This window comes from Rhinopithecus roxellana, chromosome 2, assembly GCF_007565055.1.
Source record: "Rhinopithecus roxellana isolate Shanxi Qingling chromosome 2, ASM756505v1, whole genome shotgun sequence".
Taxonomy (NCBI): Eukaryota; Metazoa; Chordata; class Mammalia; order Primates; family Cercopithecidae; genus Rhinopithecus; species Rhinopithecus roxellana.
In genome coordinates, this window is record NC_044550.1 from 130,486,248 (window position 1) to 130,506,865 (window position 20,618).

Here is a 20,618-nt window from a genome sequence, read left to right on the forward strand (position 1 = left end):
TGTGAGCTTCAGAGGGGAGGAAGTGCATGCTGATTGGTCCATGGGTGGGCCCAGAAAAACCACCGTAAGTTCTCATCTCAGTCTGCAGAACTGGCAGCCCAGCCCCCAGGCTTCAGTCTATCCCTGGCTTGAAAGTGAGGTTTCACTGGGGACCCTGCCCCTTTCCACCCAGGAACCTGTCTGCTTCCTGCCCTTGTTCATGGTGCCCAGGCTGTTTGTGCCAAGGGGTGCCTGCAGACCTGCCTTGAGCTGAACTAAGCCACACCTTGGCCTCTCTGCCATGCTCACTGATGTCCAAAGTCTGGAGGGGACTAAGGCAGCAGGTGGCTGGTGTGTCAGCACCACCCCTAGCGTGCACACACCTGGCTGGGTCGTGATAGTGCCTGGGCTCAGCCACAACTTTGATCCAAAATCAGAGCAGGTGCCAGTAGCAGTGAGAGGCCAGTCAGTGGGAACAGGCACTTCCAGGCCTGCGGGAGCAGGGGAGCTTCCTGGGCCCCTGAGAGCACAGGGATGCCTAGGTCAGCAGCTGCGGCTGGGCGGCTGCAGCTGCTTCCAGTAGTGTGGGGCTCCCGCCCCACCAACCTGAAAGAGGGTAGGGCTCCCACCTGTTCCTGGCTCACACTTGCACTGGCTACTGCTGCCAGCACCACCTCATCCAGGCCCTGCCTGCCTCGCTGCTCGGCTCCTGAGAAGGTGGAAGCACTGGTTCTAAGCCTACAGACAGTGTCAGGCTTAGGAAAGTAAGGACATAGCAGCCAGGCTGCCATGTTGCTTGCTAGTTACTTGAGCAGTATAAAGTTGGGAGAGTCCAGGGACCCAGAGAAAGCAGAGATAGTGAAATATGAATACCACCAAGAGGGACTTATTCTCTGCTCAATGATTCAGCAGTTTGGGCACAGAAGCACCACTGAAGACGTAAGCCATGTCTCGGAGCACTTGTAGATCATGCTTGTTGTCCACTTGTGGAATCTAGAGGGCAAAATACTGCATCAGGCAAGTGACAGCTCAGCTCTGTACTCCTTTAAGAGGTCAGATAAAAATGGCGTATCCCAAAGAACAGTTCTTACTTCAACTGAAGGGAGAACCAGCAATAGCCCTGAAAAAAATAACCCATAACCAAAGATGATAGCCTTTTTTCAGTGCCTACTGCTTCTCTGGAATGAGTTTCTGTGTTCTCTGTGAAGGGACAGGAGGAACAGGTTCCCCTTTCCCCACCCTTCAGTGACATGGGACATGGCTGTCACTGATGCAGCACTTAGCATATTCTCTGGCATTGGCAGGTGGTTGTTACATGTTTATTAAATAAACAAATATTAACAAAAAGAAAAAATGTGGACTCGATCCGAGGGGGAAGATAATGAGTCTAAGGTGAACATGTTGAACGCCAGGTACTCTGGACATCTTGTGGTGTGGGACATGAGTCCAGAGCTCATGATCTCAGTTGAGATATTGAGTCGGGGAAGTAGAAGAGCAAAACTAAGCCTGAGGAAGAAGCTCTTGCATCTTTGATGGTTATCTTTTTTGCAGATATCAAGTCTGTATCTCTAGCTGAGCCTCTTCTGAGCTCATCCCAGTCTACCCATCTTCCAAATGTCTGTCTCTTACGATTTTCCACACTCACCGCATTTAAGACAGAGCTCATCGTCTCCCAAGGAAACGTGACTTTCCCCCTGGTTTCCCAATTCTTCCAAATGGTCATGGAGTCTTAGTTACCCAGCCTAAGCCATTATATTCTCCTGGATAAAATTTAGTAAAATGTTAGCTGCCCGGAAGGCTTGAGATTGAAGATGCTCATTTCTCGGAGTTACATTAAAGAAAAAAATGGTGCTTGTTTAAAAGATCTTTCTGGAGTATTACAGTGTAGCTTTTTCCACCATTCTTGTTTTGCCATGGGATGCTCTTCTCCCAGCACTTGCCAAGACTCTGTCCCTCACATCCTTCAGGCCTCTGGCTAAATGTGACCCTGGTAGAGAGGTCTTCTCTGATCCTACCTTAGTCAAAACAGCACCTTCCACCTTTACCCTGCTTGATTTCATTTCATATTTATCACTATACGATTAGCTATTTTTTTCTGATCTCTTATTATCTGATGTGTGCATCTCTCTCCCTGTATTAGTCCATTTTCACACTACTCTGAAGATACTACCTGAGACTGGGTAATTTATAAACAAAAGAGGTTTAATTGACTCACAGTTCTGCATTGCTGGAGAGGCCCCAGGAAACTTACAGTCATGGTAGAAAGCAAAGGGGAAGCAAGGCATGTTTTACATGGTGGGCAGGAGAGAGCACAGGGGAAACCATCAGATCTTGTGATATCTCCCTCATTATCACGGGAACAGCATGGGGAATCCATCCCCACAATCCAATCACAGGACTCCCACCAGGTCCCTCCCTCGACATGTGGGTATTATAATTTGAGATGAGATTTGGGTGGGGACACAGAGCCAAACCATATCACTCCCTCACTAAGAATGCGAGGGAGGGACTTGGTCTTTTTTACTGTCATATTCCCAGTGCTTTGAAGGTGTTTGGTACATAGCAGATGCTCAGTAAATATTTCTTTCTTTCTTTTTTTTTTTTTTTTGAGACGGAGTCTCGCTCTGTCACCCAGGCTGGAGTGCAGTGGCCAGATCTCAGCTCACTGCAAGCTCCACCTCCCGGGTTCATGCCATTCTCCTGCCTCAGCCTCCCAAGTAGCTGGGACTACAGGCGCCGCCACCTCGCCCGGCTAGTTTTTTGTATTTTTAGTAGAGACGGGGTTTCACCGTGTTAGCCAGGATGGTCTCGATCTCCTGACCTCGTGATCCGCCCATCTCGGCCTCCCAAAGTGCTGGGATTACAGGCTTGAGCCACCGCACCCGGCCGCTCAGTAAATATTTCTTTGATAAATATTTGTAAGCAGCCCTGAGCAATATGTCATGTTAGATCTGGTTTACAGATTTGGAAACTGAGGCTCACCATGGCTTCTAAATGGCAGACCCAGTGACAGATTGCATCACCTGGGAATTTTATACTTCATCAAGCAGCTTTCTAGATAAGACAAATCATTATAAGCATGTATTTTTACTCATCATAGGTACCCAAACCACTCAAACGGAAGTGATAAGATATATTAGTGGAAGTAGTTGTTATACTTGGATATTTCTGACTTTAAAAAAATTGCCTTTTTCTCCCAAATTCAGGAGGATATGGTAAAAAAAGTGGTCGTAGTAAAAAATGGAGGGAGATGCTGACGCTGCCTCCTGTCAGCCAGTGCAGTGAGCTCAGACATTCCATTGGTGAGTAATTGGTGCCTACTTATGCCTGAATGGTACATCTGGCATTATATCATTCATTAGATGTTATTCTTTCTTGAGAATATTGAAAACAAATATGGAATACATTATTCTGTATTTGTTTCAAATGTTTTATGATAAATTCTCCTTATATCTTCATTACTCCTTTCAGGAAAGAAAAACAAACCTTTAGATTTTCTGATCTGCAGTTATAAAGTTGGCTGTTGGTTTTTTTCATTAAGAACTTTTTTTTTTTTTTTTTTTTTTTGGAGAGGTAGGGTCTCACCATGTTGCCCAGACTGGTCTTAAACTCCTGAGCTCAAGCAATCTGCCCCCACCAGCCTCCCAAAGTACTAGGATTACAGGCCTGAGCCACTGTGCCTGGCCCACATTAAAAACATTTTTTAAAAGTAATATGTATACTCATTGTTCTATACATAACCGAAGAAAAAGTAAAAATTTCTCTTCCCATGACCCAGTCAATTATTGTCTCCAGAAGAAACACTGTTAAGTATTGTTTAGTAGCCTTCAAGACAGTTTTCTATGCATGTTTTTAAAAAATATTGGGCCAGGCATGGTGGCAAATACCTGTAGTCGCAGCTACTTGGGAGGCTGAGGCAGGAGGATCCCTTGAGCCCAAGAGGTTGAGTCCAGCCTGGGCAACATAGTGAGACCTGTCTCGAGGAGGGGAAAAAAAAGAGGGAAAGAAAGAAAAAAGACAAGAAAAGTTTCTAGTGATCTTCAGGAAAGGATTAGTCAAATAAAAATACAGTATATCAGTATAACAGAATACTCGGCAACTATAAAGAATGAGAGTTAGCTACAGGTCCTAACATGAGCCTAGGAAGTCAGATGTAGAATCATCTCTATAGAGCAGTCATAACTGTATTTTTTAAAGATAGAATTTTCAGTTCAAAGGATACAATCACCCCCGCCAAAAGATTGTATCAGTTTACCGTTCTGCCAACAGTATGTAGCAAGCCTTCTTTGTCATGCCTTTGCTAATACTGGTTGTTATCAGTATTTTTAATATTTACTAAACTGTTATTTGAAAAATGGTTTCTTATGGATGGGGTAGAACATATCCATTGGATTTTAAAAATTTTTTCCTTTCTCTTTTCTTTTCTTTTTTTTTTTGAGACGGAGTCTCGCTCTGTCGCCCAGGCTGGAGTGCAGTGGCCGGATCTCAGCTCACTGCAAGCTCCGCCTCTCGGGTTTACGCCATTCTCCTGCCTCAGCCTCCCGAGTAGCTGGGACTATAGGTGCCCGCCACCTCGCCTGGCTAGTTTTTTGTATTTTTTAGTAGAGACGGGGTTTCACTGTGTTAGCCAGGATGGTCTCGATCTCCTGACCTCGTGATCCGCCCGTCTCGGCCTCCCAAAGTTCTGGGATTACAGGCTTGAGCCACCACGCCCGGCCTTTCTCTTTTCTTTCTTTCTTTTCTTTTCTTTTTTTTTTTTTGCAGACAGAGTCTCAGCACTCCAGGCTGGAGTGCAGTGGCGAGGTCACAGTTCACTGCAGCTTCCGCCTACTGGTTCAAGCGGTTCTCCTGCCTCAGCCTCCAGAGTAGCTGGGACTACAGGCACATACCACCACGCCTGGCTAATTTTTGTATTTTTAGTAGAGACGGGGTTTCCCCATGTTGGCCAGGCTGGTCTCGAACCCCTGATCTCAGGTGATCTGCCCAACTCGTCCTCCCAAAGTGCTGAGATTATAGGCATGAGCCACTGTGCCCAGCCTCCTTTTTCTTTTCTAATTCATTTATAAAAGCTGTTTATATATAAAAGGAGTTATCCTTTTATATCCAATGTGAATATATTTATAATTTTGCTTTTTTCCCTTTGGCGTACAGTGTCTTTTTTTCATACAGAGGTTTTAATATTTTATAGAGACAAATGTATCAGTATTTTCCTTCTTAGATTCTGAGCTTTGTGTTATCTGTAGGAAGGACAGACACATTTATTCCCAGATGATTTTTACAAACTAATCCATCTTTCCTTTAGTACTCTTGTAGTTCCTCTTGAAGAAAGATGACATATTTTATTTATCAAGATTAGTTTCTGGTGGTATAAAGGAGCTAGTATTTCCCTCATTGGTTTAACTCCACCATTGTTTTAACTCCACCGAGTTTTTAAAATAACTGCTTCTTGAAGATATAATTCATATTCCATACAACTTATCCATTTAAAGTATATAGTTCAGTAGTTTTTAATATATTGAGTTGTGAAACCACCACAGTCAATTTGACAGCATTTTCAGCACCCCAAAAAGAAACGCCACACCCATTGGTAGCCACTCCTCACTCCGTCCTGCTCCCTCCAGAGCTAGACAACCACAAATCCACTTTCTGTCTATGTCTTTGCCTGTTCTGGACATTTCATATAAAGGGGAATCATATACTACGTGGTCTTTTACGTAGCATAATGTTTTTTGTTTTTTGTTTTTGAGAAGGAGTCTCACTCTGTGGCCCGGACTGGAGTGCAGTGGCCGGATCTCAGCTCACTGCAAGCTCCGCCTCCCGGGTTTATGCCATTCTCCGGCCTCAGCCTCCCGAGTAGCTGGGACTACAGGCGCCCGCCACCTCGCCCGGCTCGTTTTTTGTATTTTTTAGTAGAGACGGGGTTTCACCGTGTTAGCCAGGATGGTCTCGATCTCCTGACCTCGTGATCTGCCCGTCTCGGCCTCCCAAAGTGCTGGGATTACAGGCTTGAGCCACCGCGCCCGGCCATAATGTTGTTAAAGTACTTCATTCTTTTTTTGTTGGTGAATAATATTCCGTTATATGGATATATCACATTTTATTTAGCCATTCATCAGTTGATAGACATTTGAGTTGTTTTCTACTCTTGCCTATTATGAATAATGCTGCTATGAAAATTCATGTACTAGGCTTTTAAAAATCATGATAAAATATACATAACAAAAATTTACTGTTTTAAGTGTACAGTTCGGTGGCATTGAGTTGGATATTGCATGGATATACCACATTTTCCTTATCTGTTCATCTGTTGATGGACATTGGGTGTTCCCAGTTTTTGGCTGTGTGAATAGCGTTGCTAGGAACATTGGTGTGCAAATATCTGTTTGAGTCCCTGCTTTTACTTGTTTTGTGTATGTATTCAGAAGCAGAATTGTTGGCCGGGCACGGTGGCTCACGCCTATAATCCCAGCAATTTGGGAGGCCAAGGCGGGCAGATCACTTGAGGTCAGGAGTTTGAGACTAGCCTGGCCAACATGGTGAAATCCTGTTTCTACTAAAATTACAAAAATTGGGCCGGGCGTAATGGCTCATGCCTCTAATCCCAGCATTTTGGAAAGTCAAAGCAGGTGGATCATCTGAGGTCAGGAGTTCGAAACCAGCCTGGCCAACATAGTGAAATTACATCTTTACTAAAAATACAAAAAATTGCCTGGGTGTGGAGGCATGCGCCTGTAATCCAAGGTACTCGGGAGGCTGAGGCATGAGAATTGTTTGAACCCAGGAGGGGAAGGTTGCAGCGAGCTGGGATTATGCCCCCGTACTCCAGCCTAGATGACAAAAAAAAAAAGAAGTAGAATCGTATGGTAGTTCTGTGTTTAACTTTTTGAGGAATACCAGACTCTTCTTCCAAACTGCTGCCCCGTGTTACATTCCCACCAGCATGTGGTCAGTTGTTTCACATCCTTCCCCACGCTTTTTATTTTCCTCTTTATTTTTCATTTTCTCTAATCCTAGTGGGTGTGAAGTATCTTATTGTGTTTGGATTTGCATTTCTCTAATGATTAATGATGTTGAGCATATTTTCATGTGCTTATGGGCCATTTGTAAACCTTTAGAGAAATGTCTGTTCACATCTTTTATCCATTTTAAAAATTGAATTGTCTTTTTGTTGTTGAGGTATAAGATTTCTTATAAGATTTCTTTATATATTCTAGATATTAGATGCTTAACAGATAAGCAGGAGAATCGCCTGAACCCAGGAGGTAGAGGTTGCAGTGAGTCGAGATTGTACCACTGCGTTCCAGCCTGGGCAACAGAGGAAGGAGACTGTTTCAAAAACAAAAAACAAAACAAAACAACAACAACAAAAAAGAAGAAGAAAATAATATTGCAAATACTGTTTTTGACTTTTATTTTATCCAGTGAAAACAGGCTCAGAACAGCATGTGGTGGATTGTAATGATTGTATTTGTTTGCTTCTTACCCCTTTTCTTCACCCAGAAAAGGAATATAACAGTCTTTGTGACAAGCAACCAATAGGAAGACTTCTCTTCAGGCAGTTCTGTGATACCAAACCCACTCTAAAGAGGCACATTGAATTCTTGGATGCAGTGGTAAGCAGTTTATCTCCATACTGAGCAACCCACCCAATCTTGTGCTTTTGAAAATGTAAAAACTGGCCGGGCACGGTAGCTCACGCCTGTAATCCCAGCACTTTGGGAGGCTGAGGTGGGTGGATCATGAGGTCAGGAGATCAAGACCATCTGACCAACATAGTGAAACCCCTTCTCTACTAAAATAAAAAAAAATTAGCTGGGCGTGGTGGCAGGTGCCTGTAGTCCCAGCTACTTGGGAGGCTGAGGCGGGGGAATCACTTGAACCAGGAGGCGGAGGTTGCAGTGAGCCAAGATCATGCCACTGTACTCCAGCCTGGATGACAGAGCAAGACTCTGTCTCAAAAAAAAAAAAAAAGGAAAATAAAAACTAGACCTGGGCAATGATGTAGGAGTGGAGGGACTAGTTGTCTTGGTGTCATATTGTCTTCTTAAGACAGAAATCCCTTTAGTCTAGAGTGGTATTTTGCGTAGAATTACATCTCAAGTTTTGGAGAATCACATGTAGTCGTTGAATGACGTTGAAACTTGAGGCTTTAATTGAACGAAGACGACAGACTAATTAAGATGATAATGCTTTATTTATTTATTTATTTATTTATTTATTTATTTATTTATTTATTTTTGCGATGGAGTCTTTCTCTGTTGCCCAGGCTGGAGTGCAGTGGTGTGATCTGCCTCCCGGGTTCAAGCAATTCTCCTGCTTGAGCTTTGTGATCCGCCTGCCTTGGCCTCCCAAAGTGCTGGGATTACAGGCATGAGCCATTGCACCTGGCCCTAAGATGATAATGCTTGTTTGGCCACCTGAAAAGTGTCCTTTCTGCACTCAACTGGCCAATGCTCTTAACTTAAAAACGTTTTAACCCAGAAGCATATGGAAGGGGATAAAGTTTGTGCAAGAAGAATGATCACTTTGGATGGAATTTACTATGCTCAATAAAGTGTCCAACATTCTCATGTATCCTGTTTGAGATTTACTGTGATTTCCTTATAGGTAAAGAAACTTTCTGTTTCTAAATCTTTATGGGTACCATTGGCAAGCCTACAATTTCAAAACTATGAAATTCAGAAGCAAGTGACCAATCGAAAATTGGTGGAATTTAGCAGAAAAGCTCTCTTTCTTTTGTACCAGGGTTATGACCCTTCCTCTCTCTGCTTTGGCCTGTCCTAATTGTTGTCAGCAAATATGTATTGAGTGCTTATTATATGCAGGCATATATGATATGTCTTACATCATTGAGTTTGGATTTGATTTTCCTCTAACACAGCTTTTTAAAAACTTTAAGATGTATATATATTTATTTATAATGTATTCTTTTCAGAAAAACGTTTACGGCTGTTTTGTTGTTTGCTTCCTTCCCCCAGATCTCTTCCAGTCCTTTCCTTTCTAGCACTATTGCTAGAATAAGGTGATTTTTCTTCTTCCTTTTTTTTTTTTTTTTTTTTTTTTGAGACAGAGGTTTGCTCTTGTCCTCCAGGCTGGAGTGCAGTGGCGTGATCGCAGCTCACCGCAACCTCCGCCTTCCAGGTTCAAGCGATTCTCTTGCCTCAGCCTCCTAAGTAGCTAGGACTACAGGCATGTGCCACCACACCCAACTAATTTTTGTATTTTTAGTAGAGACGGGGTTTCCGCATGTTGGCCAGGCTAGTCTCCAACTCCTGACCTCAGGTGATCTGCCCACCTCAGCCTCCCAAAGTGCTGGGATTACAGGCGTGAGCCACTATGCCTGGCCAGTTCTTTTTGAAGACAGAGTTCCAACGTGCTGGGCCATGCCTACTCAGTTCGGGGGATGGAACCCAGGGTATAGGTTTTCATGTAGTGGGTAATGTTTGCCAAGCCGCTGTATTTTAAGAATTTAGGGACCTACTCTTCTTCCTTATGTTAAAATAGCTAAACTGCATTGTTGAAACTCTATTTTAGGTTGCAGTCTTCTGATATTGTCGTGATACCTGTAGTTATGCGGTGACAGCTATGTGACTGCGGTCACAGGTTATGTTTTGTTTTTTCGATGGCAGTTGTGTAGGTTCAGAAATGTGTGTGCCATTTTGTCACGCTTACTGCTTTGACTCTCCTGGTGACAGGTGATGACAGGCTCTGTGAGCTTCTCAGGTGAAGGGACTGTGTCTTATTCATTTCGCCCTCATGGCACCTGGCGTGGTGGTTTGCCGTGTTCCTTGCTCGTTAAACGAATGAATGGTATCTGTATCAGTCAGGATTCAACCAGAAAACCAGAACCCACAGGAGGAGATATTAAGAGATGTATTGCAAGGAATTGGCTTACAGAACTGTGGGGTCTGGTGAGGAAGGTCTGAAGTGTGTAGGACGGACTGTCAGGAGGGCCATGGAGGACTCTCCAGAGACGGGCTGAAGCTGCTGTACCCGGGCAGGATTTCTTCCTCCAGGAAGATTCGTCTCTGTTCTTAGCGCCTTTCAGCTGATTAGGTGAGAGCCACCTGGATTATCTGGCATCCTCTCCTTCCCTGGAAGCCAACTGATTATAGATTTTCATCGCATGTACAAGTAGCTTCCCAGCAGCACCTGGATTTGTGTTTGATTGACTAATTGGGGCTCATAGCCTGCCCGGTTGGCATAGTGAAGGACCGTCGCAGGATCAAACTTGCTTTCTCTTCCATTAATTACATACCACACAGTATCCAGAACTCCCAGCGCTGAAGTTTGTTTGTTTGTTTGTTTTTGAGACGGAGTCTCGCTCTGTCGCCCAGGTTGGAGTGTAGTAAGTAGCATGATCTCAGCTCACTGCAACCTCCACCTCCTGGATTCAGGCAATTCTTCCTGCCTCAGCCTCCTGAGTATCTGGGATTACAGGTGCCCACCACCACACCCAGCTAATTTTTGTATTTTTAGTAGAGACGGGGTTTCACTATGTTGGCCAGACTGTTCTCCAACTCCCAGCCTCAGATGATCTGCCTGTCTCGGCTTCCGAAAGTGCTGGGATTACAGGCGTGAGCCACTGTGCCCAGCCCTTAGATATCTTTAATGGATGCAGTGTAATATACAGAGTATTATGGGAAGCATTGCTCTAAAACTTCATTAACCTCTTTAAAACACTAACTTCTTCCCCCTCATAGACCTGACTTTCCCAAAGAAGAGCTGTAGCTGCTTGATCAGTAGAGTTGGTCTGTGGCTCTGAGGATATCAAACCAAAGAATTTGAAATGTAATGAAACATTATTAGTGAAGACGCTTAACTAACTTTCTCTTTTTTTAAGAGATGGGATCTCGCTATGTTGTCCAGATTGGCCTCGAACTCCCGAACTCGAGTGATCCTCCCAACCTCAGTATCCTGAGTGGCTGGAACTGCAGGTATGCACCGCCACATGTGTGGCGCCAGCTTAACTTCTCTTTTTCTTTTCTTCCATCTCTCCAATCAGGCAGAATATGAAGTTGCCGATGATGAGGACCGAAGTGATTGTGGACTGTCAATCTTAGATATATTCTTCAATGATAAGGTGTGTTTTCTTCTTTAGAATGAAGATTTGTAAATAAATAATTAGAGTGCATAGCCATTTTTACTCTGGTGGATAAGACATAACATTTGTCAAAAGCTGCAATTTGGCTGGGTGGGGTGGCTAACGCCTGTAATCCCAGCACTTTGGGAGGCTGAGGAAGGAGGATCTCTTTAGCCCAGGAGTTCGAGACCAGCCTGGCCAACATAGTGAGACCATCTCTACAAAAAATAAACAAAAAAAACCTAGCTGAGCATGGTGGCGTGCATCTGTAGTCCCAGCTACTTGGGAGGCTGAGGTGGGAGGATTGCTTGAGCCCAGGAGATTGAGGTGACTGTGAGCCAAGGTCATGCCACTACATTCTAGCCTGGGTGATAGAGCAAGACCCTGTCTTAAAAAAATAAAAATAAGGCCAGGCACAGTGGCTCATGCCTGTAATCTCAGCACTTTGGGAGGCCAAGGCAGGCAGATTGCTTGAGCTCAGAAGTTCGAGACCAACCTGAGCAACATGGCAAAACCCCATTTCTACAAAAAAAAAAAAAAAAAAAAAAAAAAAAAGCTAAGCATGGTGGCGTGCACCTGTGTTCCCAGCTACTTGGGAGGCTCAGGTGGGAGGACTGCTTGAGCCCAGAAGGTCAAGGCTGCAGTGAGCTGGGATCATACTACTATGCTCTAGCCTGGACAAGAGAGTAAGACCCTGTCTTAAAACCACCCCCCAACATTAATTAATTAATCTTAAAACTTTAATTTATTATACATGTTCCTGTTTTGCATTTTTGTTTGATGTCATGAGGAATTAGATTCCTTAGGAAAAAAAATTAGATCTCTTAGAAAATTGATTCAAAGTGGCCAGGCATGGTGGCTCACACCTGTAATCCCAGCACTTTGGGAGGCTGAGGTGGGCAGATCACGAGGTCAGGAGATTGAGACCATCCTGGCTAACACGGTGAAACCCCATCTCTACTAAAAATACCAAAAGAATTAGCTGGGCGTAGTGGCGGGCGCCTGTAGTCCCAGCTACTCAGGAGGCTGAGGCAGGAGAATGGCGTGAACCCAGGAGGCACAGCTTGCAGTGAGTCGAGATCATGCCACTGCACTCCAGCCTGGGTGACAGAGCGAGACTCTGTCTCAAAAAAAAAAAAAAAAGAAAAAGAAAAAAGAAAGAAAATTGATTCAAAGTGTTTACAGGTTTCAGAATATAGAGTTGGAGAATTTTATTAGTCTCTCTTAGATTAAAAATAACATTCTTTTTCCTAAAAGCTTTAATGGGTCATAGCTTTTATGCTTTTGACTTGGTTCTTGTAGTTTAGTATGTCACTGAAATTAGAGCTGTAACCTGCTTCCTTTCATGTGACTTCTGTTAGAAGTCCTCAATTATGGGCAGGGCCCTATATTGTAGGGATGGAAGGAGAACTGGAACAACAGTGATAGCAAACATGTAATTAACACTGCTCTAGGCTGGGTGCAGTGGCTCACACCTGTAACCCCAGCACTTTGGGAGACTGAGGCAGGCTGATCACTTGAGGTCAAGAATCAGACACAAGCCTGGCCAATATGGTGAAACCCTGTTCTCTACTAAAAATAAAAAAGCTGGGTGTGGCGGTACACGCCTGTAATCCTAGCTACTAGGGAGGCTGAAGCACGAGAATCACTTGAACCCGGGAGGTGAAGGTGGCAGTGAGCTGAGATCATGCCACAGCACTCCAGCCTGGTCAACAAGTGAGACTCTATCTCAAAAAAAAAAAAAAAAAAAAAAAAAAAAAATCAGTGCTCTAATATGTAATACATTATGTAATTATCACAACAAACCTATGAGTAGATACTATTCTCAAGTCTATTTTGACATGATAAGACTGAAAATCAGTGACTAAGTGACTTACCCAAGGTTACACGCGTAGTAAGTGCCAAACCAGGAATCGAACACGTAGAGAATGGAATTAGAGAATAGTGTGGCGAGAATGAGTTCAAAATATTTGGATTTGAAGCATAGCCAACTGGATATAGGGCTATCGACTTAGGGGAGCTTTGTTGTACAAAAGATAGCGTGCCAGAGGGGATGGCCAGCAGGACTGTCTAGCAGCACAAAGATACATGGCAGTGGGTGTCAGAGGTATGATTCAGACCCTAATGAGTTTTCTGCCCCAGCCTCCAGCCTTACAGATTATTCTTCTCAAACACAGCTGTTACAACATAAGCATATTTTGTAGGTACCCCCAGGACACTAGTTAGAATGAGTAGAAGTTTCCTTTATCTAGTTCTAATTTTTATTTTTATTTTTTCTTTTTTTGAGACAGAACCTCTCTCTGTTGCGCAGGCTGGAGCGCAGTGGTGTGATCTTGGCTCACTGCAACCTCTGCCTCCCAGGTTCAAGTGATTCACATGCCTCAGCCACCTGGGTAGCTTGGATTACAGGTGTGCATCACCACACTTGGCTAAGTTTTGTATTTTTAGTACAGACGGGGATTTGCCATGTTGGCCGGGATGGTCTCGAACTCCTGGCCTCAAGTGATCTGCCTCCCTCGGCCTCCCAAACTTTGGGGATTACAGGTGTGAGCCACCACCCCCGGCTCCATTTATCTAGTTATTTTGTCTTTTTTTTTTTTTTTTATTAACTCCCTTTTCTTTCTTCACCTCTCCTGAAGATATACCCATATAGCAAGGGAGGGCATCAAGAAGAAAGAAAGAAAGAAAAAAGAAAGAATTTTGAAATGAATCATGGTAGATATAGCAAATGTGGAAGAGGAAGGACGGGGAAGTTATACATGTTTGGCTTGGTGCCTTAATCTGTTTTGTGCTGCTGTAACAGAATGCCAGAGACTGGGTAATTAATTAATTAATTAGTTTATTTTAACTTCTGTTTTAAGTTCAGGGGTACATATGCTGGTTTGTTACATAGGTAAACTTGCATCATGGGGTTTGTTGTACAGGTTATTTCATCACCTAGGTATTAAGCCTAGTACCCATTAGTTATTTTTCTTGATCTGTTCCTTCCCCCCATCCTCCATCCTCCAATAGGCCCCATCATGTGTTATTCCCCTCTATGTGTCCATGTGTCCTCATCATTTAGCTCCCACTTATAAGTGAGAACAGGTAGTATTTGGTTTTCTGTTCCTGTGTTAGTTTGCTAAGGATCATGGCCTCCAGCTCCATCCATGTTCTTGCAAAGAACATGATCATTCTCCTTTTTTATGGCTGCATAGTGTTCCATGGTGTATTTACCCCATTTTCTTTATCTGGTTTATCATTGATGGGCATTTATGTTGATTCCATGTCTTTGCCATTATGAATAGTGTTGCAATGAACATATGCATGCATGGAGACTGGGCAATTTCTAATAAAAAGAAATTTCTTGGCTCACAGTTTTAGAGGCTAGGATGCCCACTTCAAGGTGCTGTTGGCCTAAAAGGAAGAAGCTGAGACACAAAATGTAATTTAAAGAGTTTACTTGGGCCAGGTGCTGTGGCTCACACCTGTAATCCCAACACTTTGGGAGGCCAAGGTGGGCGGATCACCTGAGGTTAGGAGTTAGAGACTAGCCTGGCCAACATGGTGAAACCTCGTTTCTACTAAAAAAATATATATATATACAAAAATTAGCTGGGTATGGTGGCGCATGCTTATAATCCCAGCTACTCCGGAGGCTGAGGTGGAACAATAGCTTGAACCTGGGAGGTGGAGGTTGCAGTGAGCCAAAATTACGCCACTGCACTCCAAACTGGACAATAAAGTGAAACTCCTTCTCAAAAAAAAAATAAAAATAAAAAATAAAGCATTTACTTGAGCCAAACTAAAGACAGTTATGTGGGACACACTTCCAAGTTGCCTTGGGAAGGCTCCATTGGCCTTGGTTACCTGCAGGTTTTGAAAGGCAAAGGGAACAAGGAGTGAGCTGATAGGAAGTTGTTGGACCCGAATTCTCACTGGTTTAAGAGAAAGCAATGATCAGTGATTGGCTATACATTGTTGAACTACAGAATGAGAGTATGAGTTACAGTGTCCAGTATATGGCATTTATGGATACTTGGCATCAGTCTAGAGACCACTAGTAAGTGAGTCTCAAAGTGTGGTCCCAGAAAAGCAGCATTAGTATCACCTGGGAATTTGTTAAAAATGCAAACTCTTGGCTCGGTGTGGGAGCCACCTGTAATCCACCTGTAAACTTTGGGAGGCCAAGACGAGCGGATCACGAGGTCAGCAGATCGAGACCATCCTGGCTAACACGGTGAAACCCCGTCTCTACTAAAAAAAAATACAAAAAACTAGCCGGGCGAGGTGGCGAGCGCCTGTAGTCCCAGCTACTCGGGAGGCTGAGGCAGGAGAATGGCGTCAACCTGGGAGGCGGAGCTTGCAGTGAGCTGAGGTCCGGCCACTACACTCCAGCCTGGGTGACAGAGCGAGACTCCGTCTCCAAAAAAAAAAAAAAAAAAAAAATTAGCCAGGTGTGGTGGCATGCGCCCATAGTCCTAGCTCCTTGGAAGGTGGAGGTGGGAGGATTGCATGAGCCCAGGAGGTCCTTTTTTTAAAAGGCTGAATAATATTCTGCCCTACGTATATACTGCATTTTATTTATCCATTCATCCACAGACACCTGCATTGTTTCCACTTCAGGCTACGATGAATTATGCTGCAATGAACATGGGTGTGCAGATACCTCTTTGAGACCCTGCTTTCCATTCTGTGTGTGTGTGTGTGTGTGTGTTGTTTTGTTTTATTTGGAGACGGAGTTTTGCTCTTGTTGCTCAGGCTGGAGTGCAGTGGCACGATCTCAGCTCACTGCAACCTCCGCCTCCCAGGTTCAAGCATTCTCCTGCCTTAGCCTCCTGAGTAGCTGGGATTACAGGCGTGCGCCACCACGCCTGGCTAATACTTTGTACTTTTACTAGAGATGGAGATTCACCATGTTGGCCAGGCTGGTCTCAAACTCCTGACTTCAGGTGATCCATCCACCCACCTCGGCCTCCCAAAGTGCTGGGATTACAGGGGTGAGCCATTGTGTCAGGCCCTCTGTCCTGTGTGTGTTTTGATGTGCATCAGAGAAGATCTGAAAAGGCAGACAATAGTGGAACACTGGAGAGTGGGACTAGCGTGGGGGGCAGGTGGCACTTTGACTTACATTTTATACACTTTGTGTTTCATTTTTTTTTACAATACGCATTAGATTCTGTTTACTAGTAAGTTATGAAATCACTAAATGGTTATGTATTTGGTTTGTACTATATTAAGTTGGCAGCCCCTTTACCAGAAATACCTCCAGATGTTGTGAGAGAATGTAGATTGGGACTGCAGGAGGAGAACCCTTCCAAAAAAGTCTTTGAGGAATGTACTAGGTAAGTGGTTCATGCCGAGCCCTGCATATATTATCTGTGACTAACACCGAGACAGACAGCTTACAGGAGGTTTCTCTGCATAAAACAAGTTCTTAGAGTGTAGTTGACCCTTGAGCAACATGGGCATTAGGGATGCTGATACCACCCAACCCTCTGTGCAGTTGAAAATATGTGTATAACTTTTGACTCTCCCAAAAGCTTAACTGCTATTAGCCTACTGTTGACCAGAAGCCTTATGGATAACATAAACAGCGATGAACACATATTTTATATGTTATGTGTATTATATGCCATGCTTTTACAATAAAGTATGCTAGAAAAAAGAAAGTGTTATTAAGATAATCATAAGGAAGAGAAAATATAATTCCTATTCACAAAGTAGAAATAGATCATCATAAAGGTCTTCATCCTCGTCATCTTCACATTGAGGAGGCTGAGGAGAAGAAGGAAGAGGAGGGGCTGGTCTTGCTGTCTCAGGGGTGGCAGACACGGAAGAAAATATGAGGAGAAGGAGGAAGAGGAGGGGCTGGTCCTGCGGTCTCAGGGGTGGCAGGGGCGGAAGAAAATACACGCATAAGTGGCTCCTGGTATCTCAACTCGAATTGTCCAAGGGTCAACTGTACTTTACCCATTAAAATGATTACTTTCTCTAGAAAGAGGTGAATGAAGAGTAATAATTCCATGTACACGTGAGGCACACTGAAAGGGGTCCCATCGTTTAGCACCAGTATCCTAGCATCCTAGGGGAGTGGCGCACCTAAGCCTGTGCAGCCAGAGCATGGTGGAGCTGGGGCTGGAACCCGTGATGCTTTAATGATGCATGTGCCTTTAAAATAACAAACAGGCCAGGCTCGGTGGCTCATGCCTGTAATCCCAGAACGTTGGGAGGCCGAGGTGGGCAGATCGCTTGAGGCCAGGAGTTCAAGACCAGCCTGGTCGACATAGAGAAGCCCCATCTCTACAAAAAAATACAAAATTTAGCCGGGCATGGTGGTGTGTGCCTGTAATCCCAGCTACTCAGGAGGCTGAGGCACGAGAATTGCTTGAACCTGGGAGGCAGAGGCAGCAGTGAGCCGAGATCATACCACTGCACTCCAGCCTGGGCAACACAGTGAGACTGTCTCAAAAATAAATAAATAAATAAATAAATAAATAAATAAATGCACTCCAGCCTGGGCAACACAGTGAGACTCTGTCTCAAAAATAAATAAATAAATTAAATTAAATTAAATAAAAAACAAGCCTTTCTCTGTCTATCTGGCTTTCTCTTGTGGTGTGGGTACTCTGCACACTGAGGAGCTGGGTTAGATGCTTATTCCTTTAGTGAGAATTCAGTGGCCAATTCCACGTCCCATAGATAAATGGCATGCATCCCATCTTTCTCCTAGCTAGGTGTATGGCACTGGACTGGAACCCTTCCCTCTGTCCCTCAGCCCCTCCTCTGAAAATGGATTAGAGTAAATGGATTAGAGTAAATGGATTAGAGTAAATGGAAATATTTTCAATTTCAAGTCGTCTTTTACTTATTCTTGTTGGATATTCACATTAATGGTATTCTAGTGTTTGTGATTTGAACTGTTTTGCAAAAAGATGTTGTCTCTGGCTGGGCACCATGGCTCATGCCTATAATCCCAGCACTTTGGGAGGCCAAGGCAGAAGGATTGCATGACCTCAGTTGTTCGAGACCAGCCTGGGCAACATGGTGAAACCCTGTCTCTAATACAAAAATTAGCCACGCATAGTGGTGCATGCCTGTAGTCCCAGCTATTCAGAAAGCTTGAGGTGGGAGGATCAATTGAGCCTGGGAGGTCAAGGCTGCAGTGACTGTGACCTCACCACTACCCTCCAGCCTGGGTGACAGAGCCAGACCAAAAACAAGAAAAGAGATGTTGGCTTCATGGCTCCATTTGATTGCTTCTCTGGTGTAGCAGACAGGACAGGCTTGGTCTGTGCTCTCTGATACTGGTCCTGGGACATTGTGGTAAGAATCAGATTTCTTCCTGTCTTCATCTGGGATGTCACAGAAGCCAGGAAGGACCAATCTTTCATTCCACACTTTTGTTCTTCACATCCCTCTCCTGGGCATGTACACACCCTGAACTCTTTCTTGTACATGTGCACTAAGAGACGTGTAATAGTAATAACACAACAATAATAAGGCTAGGCTTTGTGGCTCACACTTGTAGTGTCAGCGCTTTGGGAGGCTGAGGAGGAAGGATTGCTTGAGGCCAGGAGTTCAAGGCTGCAGTGAGCCATGATTGTGCCATTGCACTCTGGCCTGGGCAACAGAGTGAGACCCTGTCTCTAAACAATACCACCACCAACAAAAAAATAATAAATGCTTGGAAGTATTAATACATTTACCTGCTCACAGTAACCCTACGAAGTAGGCATGATTATTATCTCTGTTTTACAGAAGGAGAAACTGAGGCCATAGAGGTTGGGTAAGTTGGCTCAGGTCCCTCAGCCAGTGAGTGGCTGAAGCAGGACACGCAGCAGCCCATGGCTTTGACTTCTGTGCTGTCCTCCAGGGGACCCTTCCACTGTGCCTTGTACGTGGGAAGCATGCTGCTTGACAACAGAACAGCTGATGCCCTCACTCCCAAGAAGGGAATGCATCCTTCTATTTCACTGCTCTTTTCATTCATTCTATTTCACTTCTATTTTCACTTACAGCATTAGAACCTAATGTGGACTTTTATAATTGCAAATTCAAAATATTGAATTGTGTGTAATGATTGCATTTCCCATATTCAGTGCCTATTAATACACTAAAACACACTTGTTTTTACTTCTTGATACAGCAAATGTATATAATTTTGTAAAATCTTTTTCTAGAGTTGTCCATAACTACTTAAGAGGGGAACCATTTGAAGAATACCAAGAAAGCTCATATTTTTCTCAGTTTTTACAATGGAAATGGCTGGAAAGGTATGTTCTAATTTTAAATTCAATAAAAGCCAGTTGAAGTGGCACACGCCTGTAGCCCCAGCTACTCAGGAGGCTGAGGCTGGAGGATTGCTTAAGCCCAAGACTGGAAGGCTATAGTACGAGATGATCATTCCTATGAATAGCCACTGCACTCCAATCTGGGCAATGTAGCAAGACCCCATCTCTAAAAAAGAAAAAAAGAAAAGAGACCTCAATAAAACAAGTGTTAACTTCTCATGATGCGTACTGATTGACATAGACTTTTCTATCTGTCAAAATACAATTAGAAATTTTGAGTTGTATATGATATTTTTATACAGAAATTTTCATAGGTATTAGTATTATACAATTTCTTCTGATTTAATAGACTCTGTTCTCTCTTTTTAAAATGGCAGGTATCCCTATTGTTTCAGTGACTAGAAAATAAAACTTAGCTTAGATTTTTGGTGGTAGAATAGGATGCAGTGGGTGGCACCTGGCAGTTAAAACCTGCTCAGCCTCTTACTGTTTATGTGGCCTCAGGTAAGTGGCTTAGCCTGTATGAGTGGCAGGCCCTTGTTCTGTAAATTAGAGGTAATTATAGAATCTGCCTCCTTGGACCATTGCTAGGATCACCTGGGAAATGTGTGTACAACGCTTATGGCACAATGTTTGGTGCACAAAATAAGTGCTTAAAAAGTGTTAGCTGCGGGCTGGGCGCAGTGGCTCACGCCTGTAATCCTAGCACTTTGGGAGGCTGAGGCAGGTGGATCACCTGAGGTCAGGAGTTCGAGACCAGCCTGTCCAAAATGGTGAAACCCGTCTCTACTAGAACTACAAAAATTAACCAGGCGTGGTGGCATGCACCTGTACTCCCAGCTACTTGGGAGTCTGAGGCAGGAGAAATCACTTGAACCCAGGAGGCGGAGCGTGTGGTGAGCTGAGGTGGCTCCACTGCATTCCAGCCTGGGTGACAGAGTGAGACTCCGTCTCAAAAAACAAAAAAGTGTTAACTGCTACTAGTGTTATTATTAGCACTATTATTATTGATCAATTAAATTTCCAGTTCTTGCTTATACATGCTGTTTTTGAGGCATTGGGTATAAACATCTTTGAGGTTCTTTTTTCAAAGGATGGCACAATGTGTGTATGTCATCTTCCTCACCTGCTTTCTGACAGGTTGAGAGGGGTCTACCCAAGACTATACCAGCAGTTGAGAACATACACATTTCCTAGTGTCAGCTGGTTTCAGACCTGTCTTTAGTTAGTAAGGATAATTGGACTGTTCTGCCTTTTGCTTCAGTGTCTTAAATGTTAATTAA

General features: G+C 43.8%; 1 protein-coding gene across 1 annotated transcript in view; it reads left to right on the forward strand.

Moving 5' to 3' along the window:
• Positions 1 to 11,024: 11,024 nt before the first annotated feature.
• GRK4 (G protein-coupled receptor kinase 4) overlaps positions 11,025 to 20,618 on the forward strand; it is a 39,265-nt gene continuing 29,671 nt past the window's right edge. The window contains exons 1-4 of the mRNA XM_030923598.1: positions 11,025 to 11,062; positions 16,283 to 16,386; positions 18,803 to 18,830; positions 19,225 to 19,317. Coding sequence (XP_030779458.1) covers positions 19,300 to 19,317 — 18 coding nt within the window. The 5' untranslated portion in view covers positions 11,025 to 11,062; positions 16,283 to 16,386; positions 18,803 to 18,830; positions 19,225 to 19,299. The remainder of the gene's footprint in view (positions 11,063 to 16,282; positions 16,387 to 18,802; positions 18,831 to 19,224; positions 19,318 to 20,618) is intronic.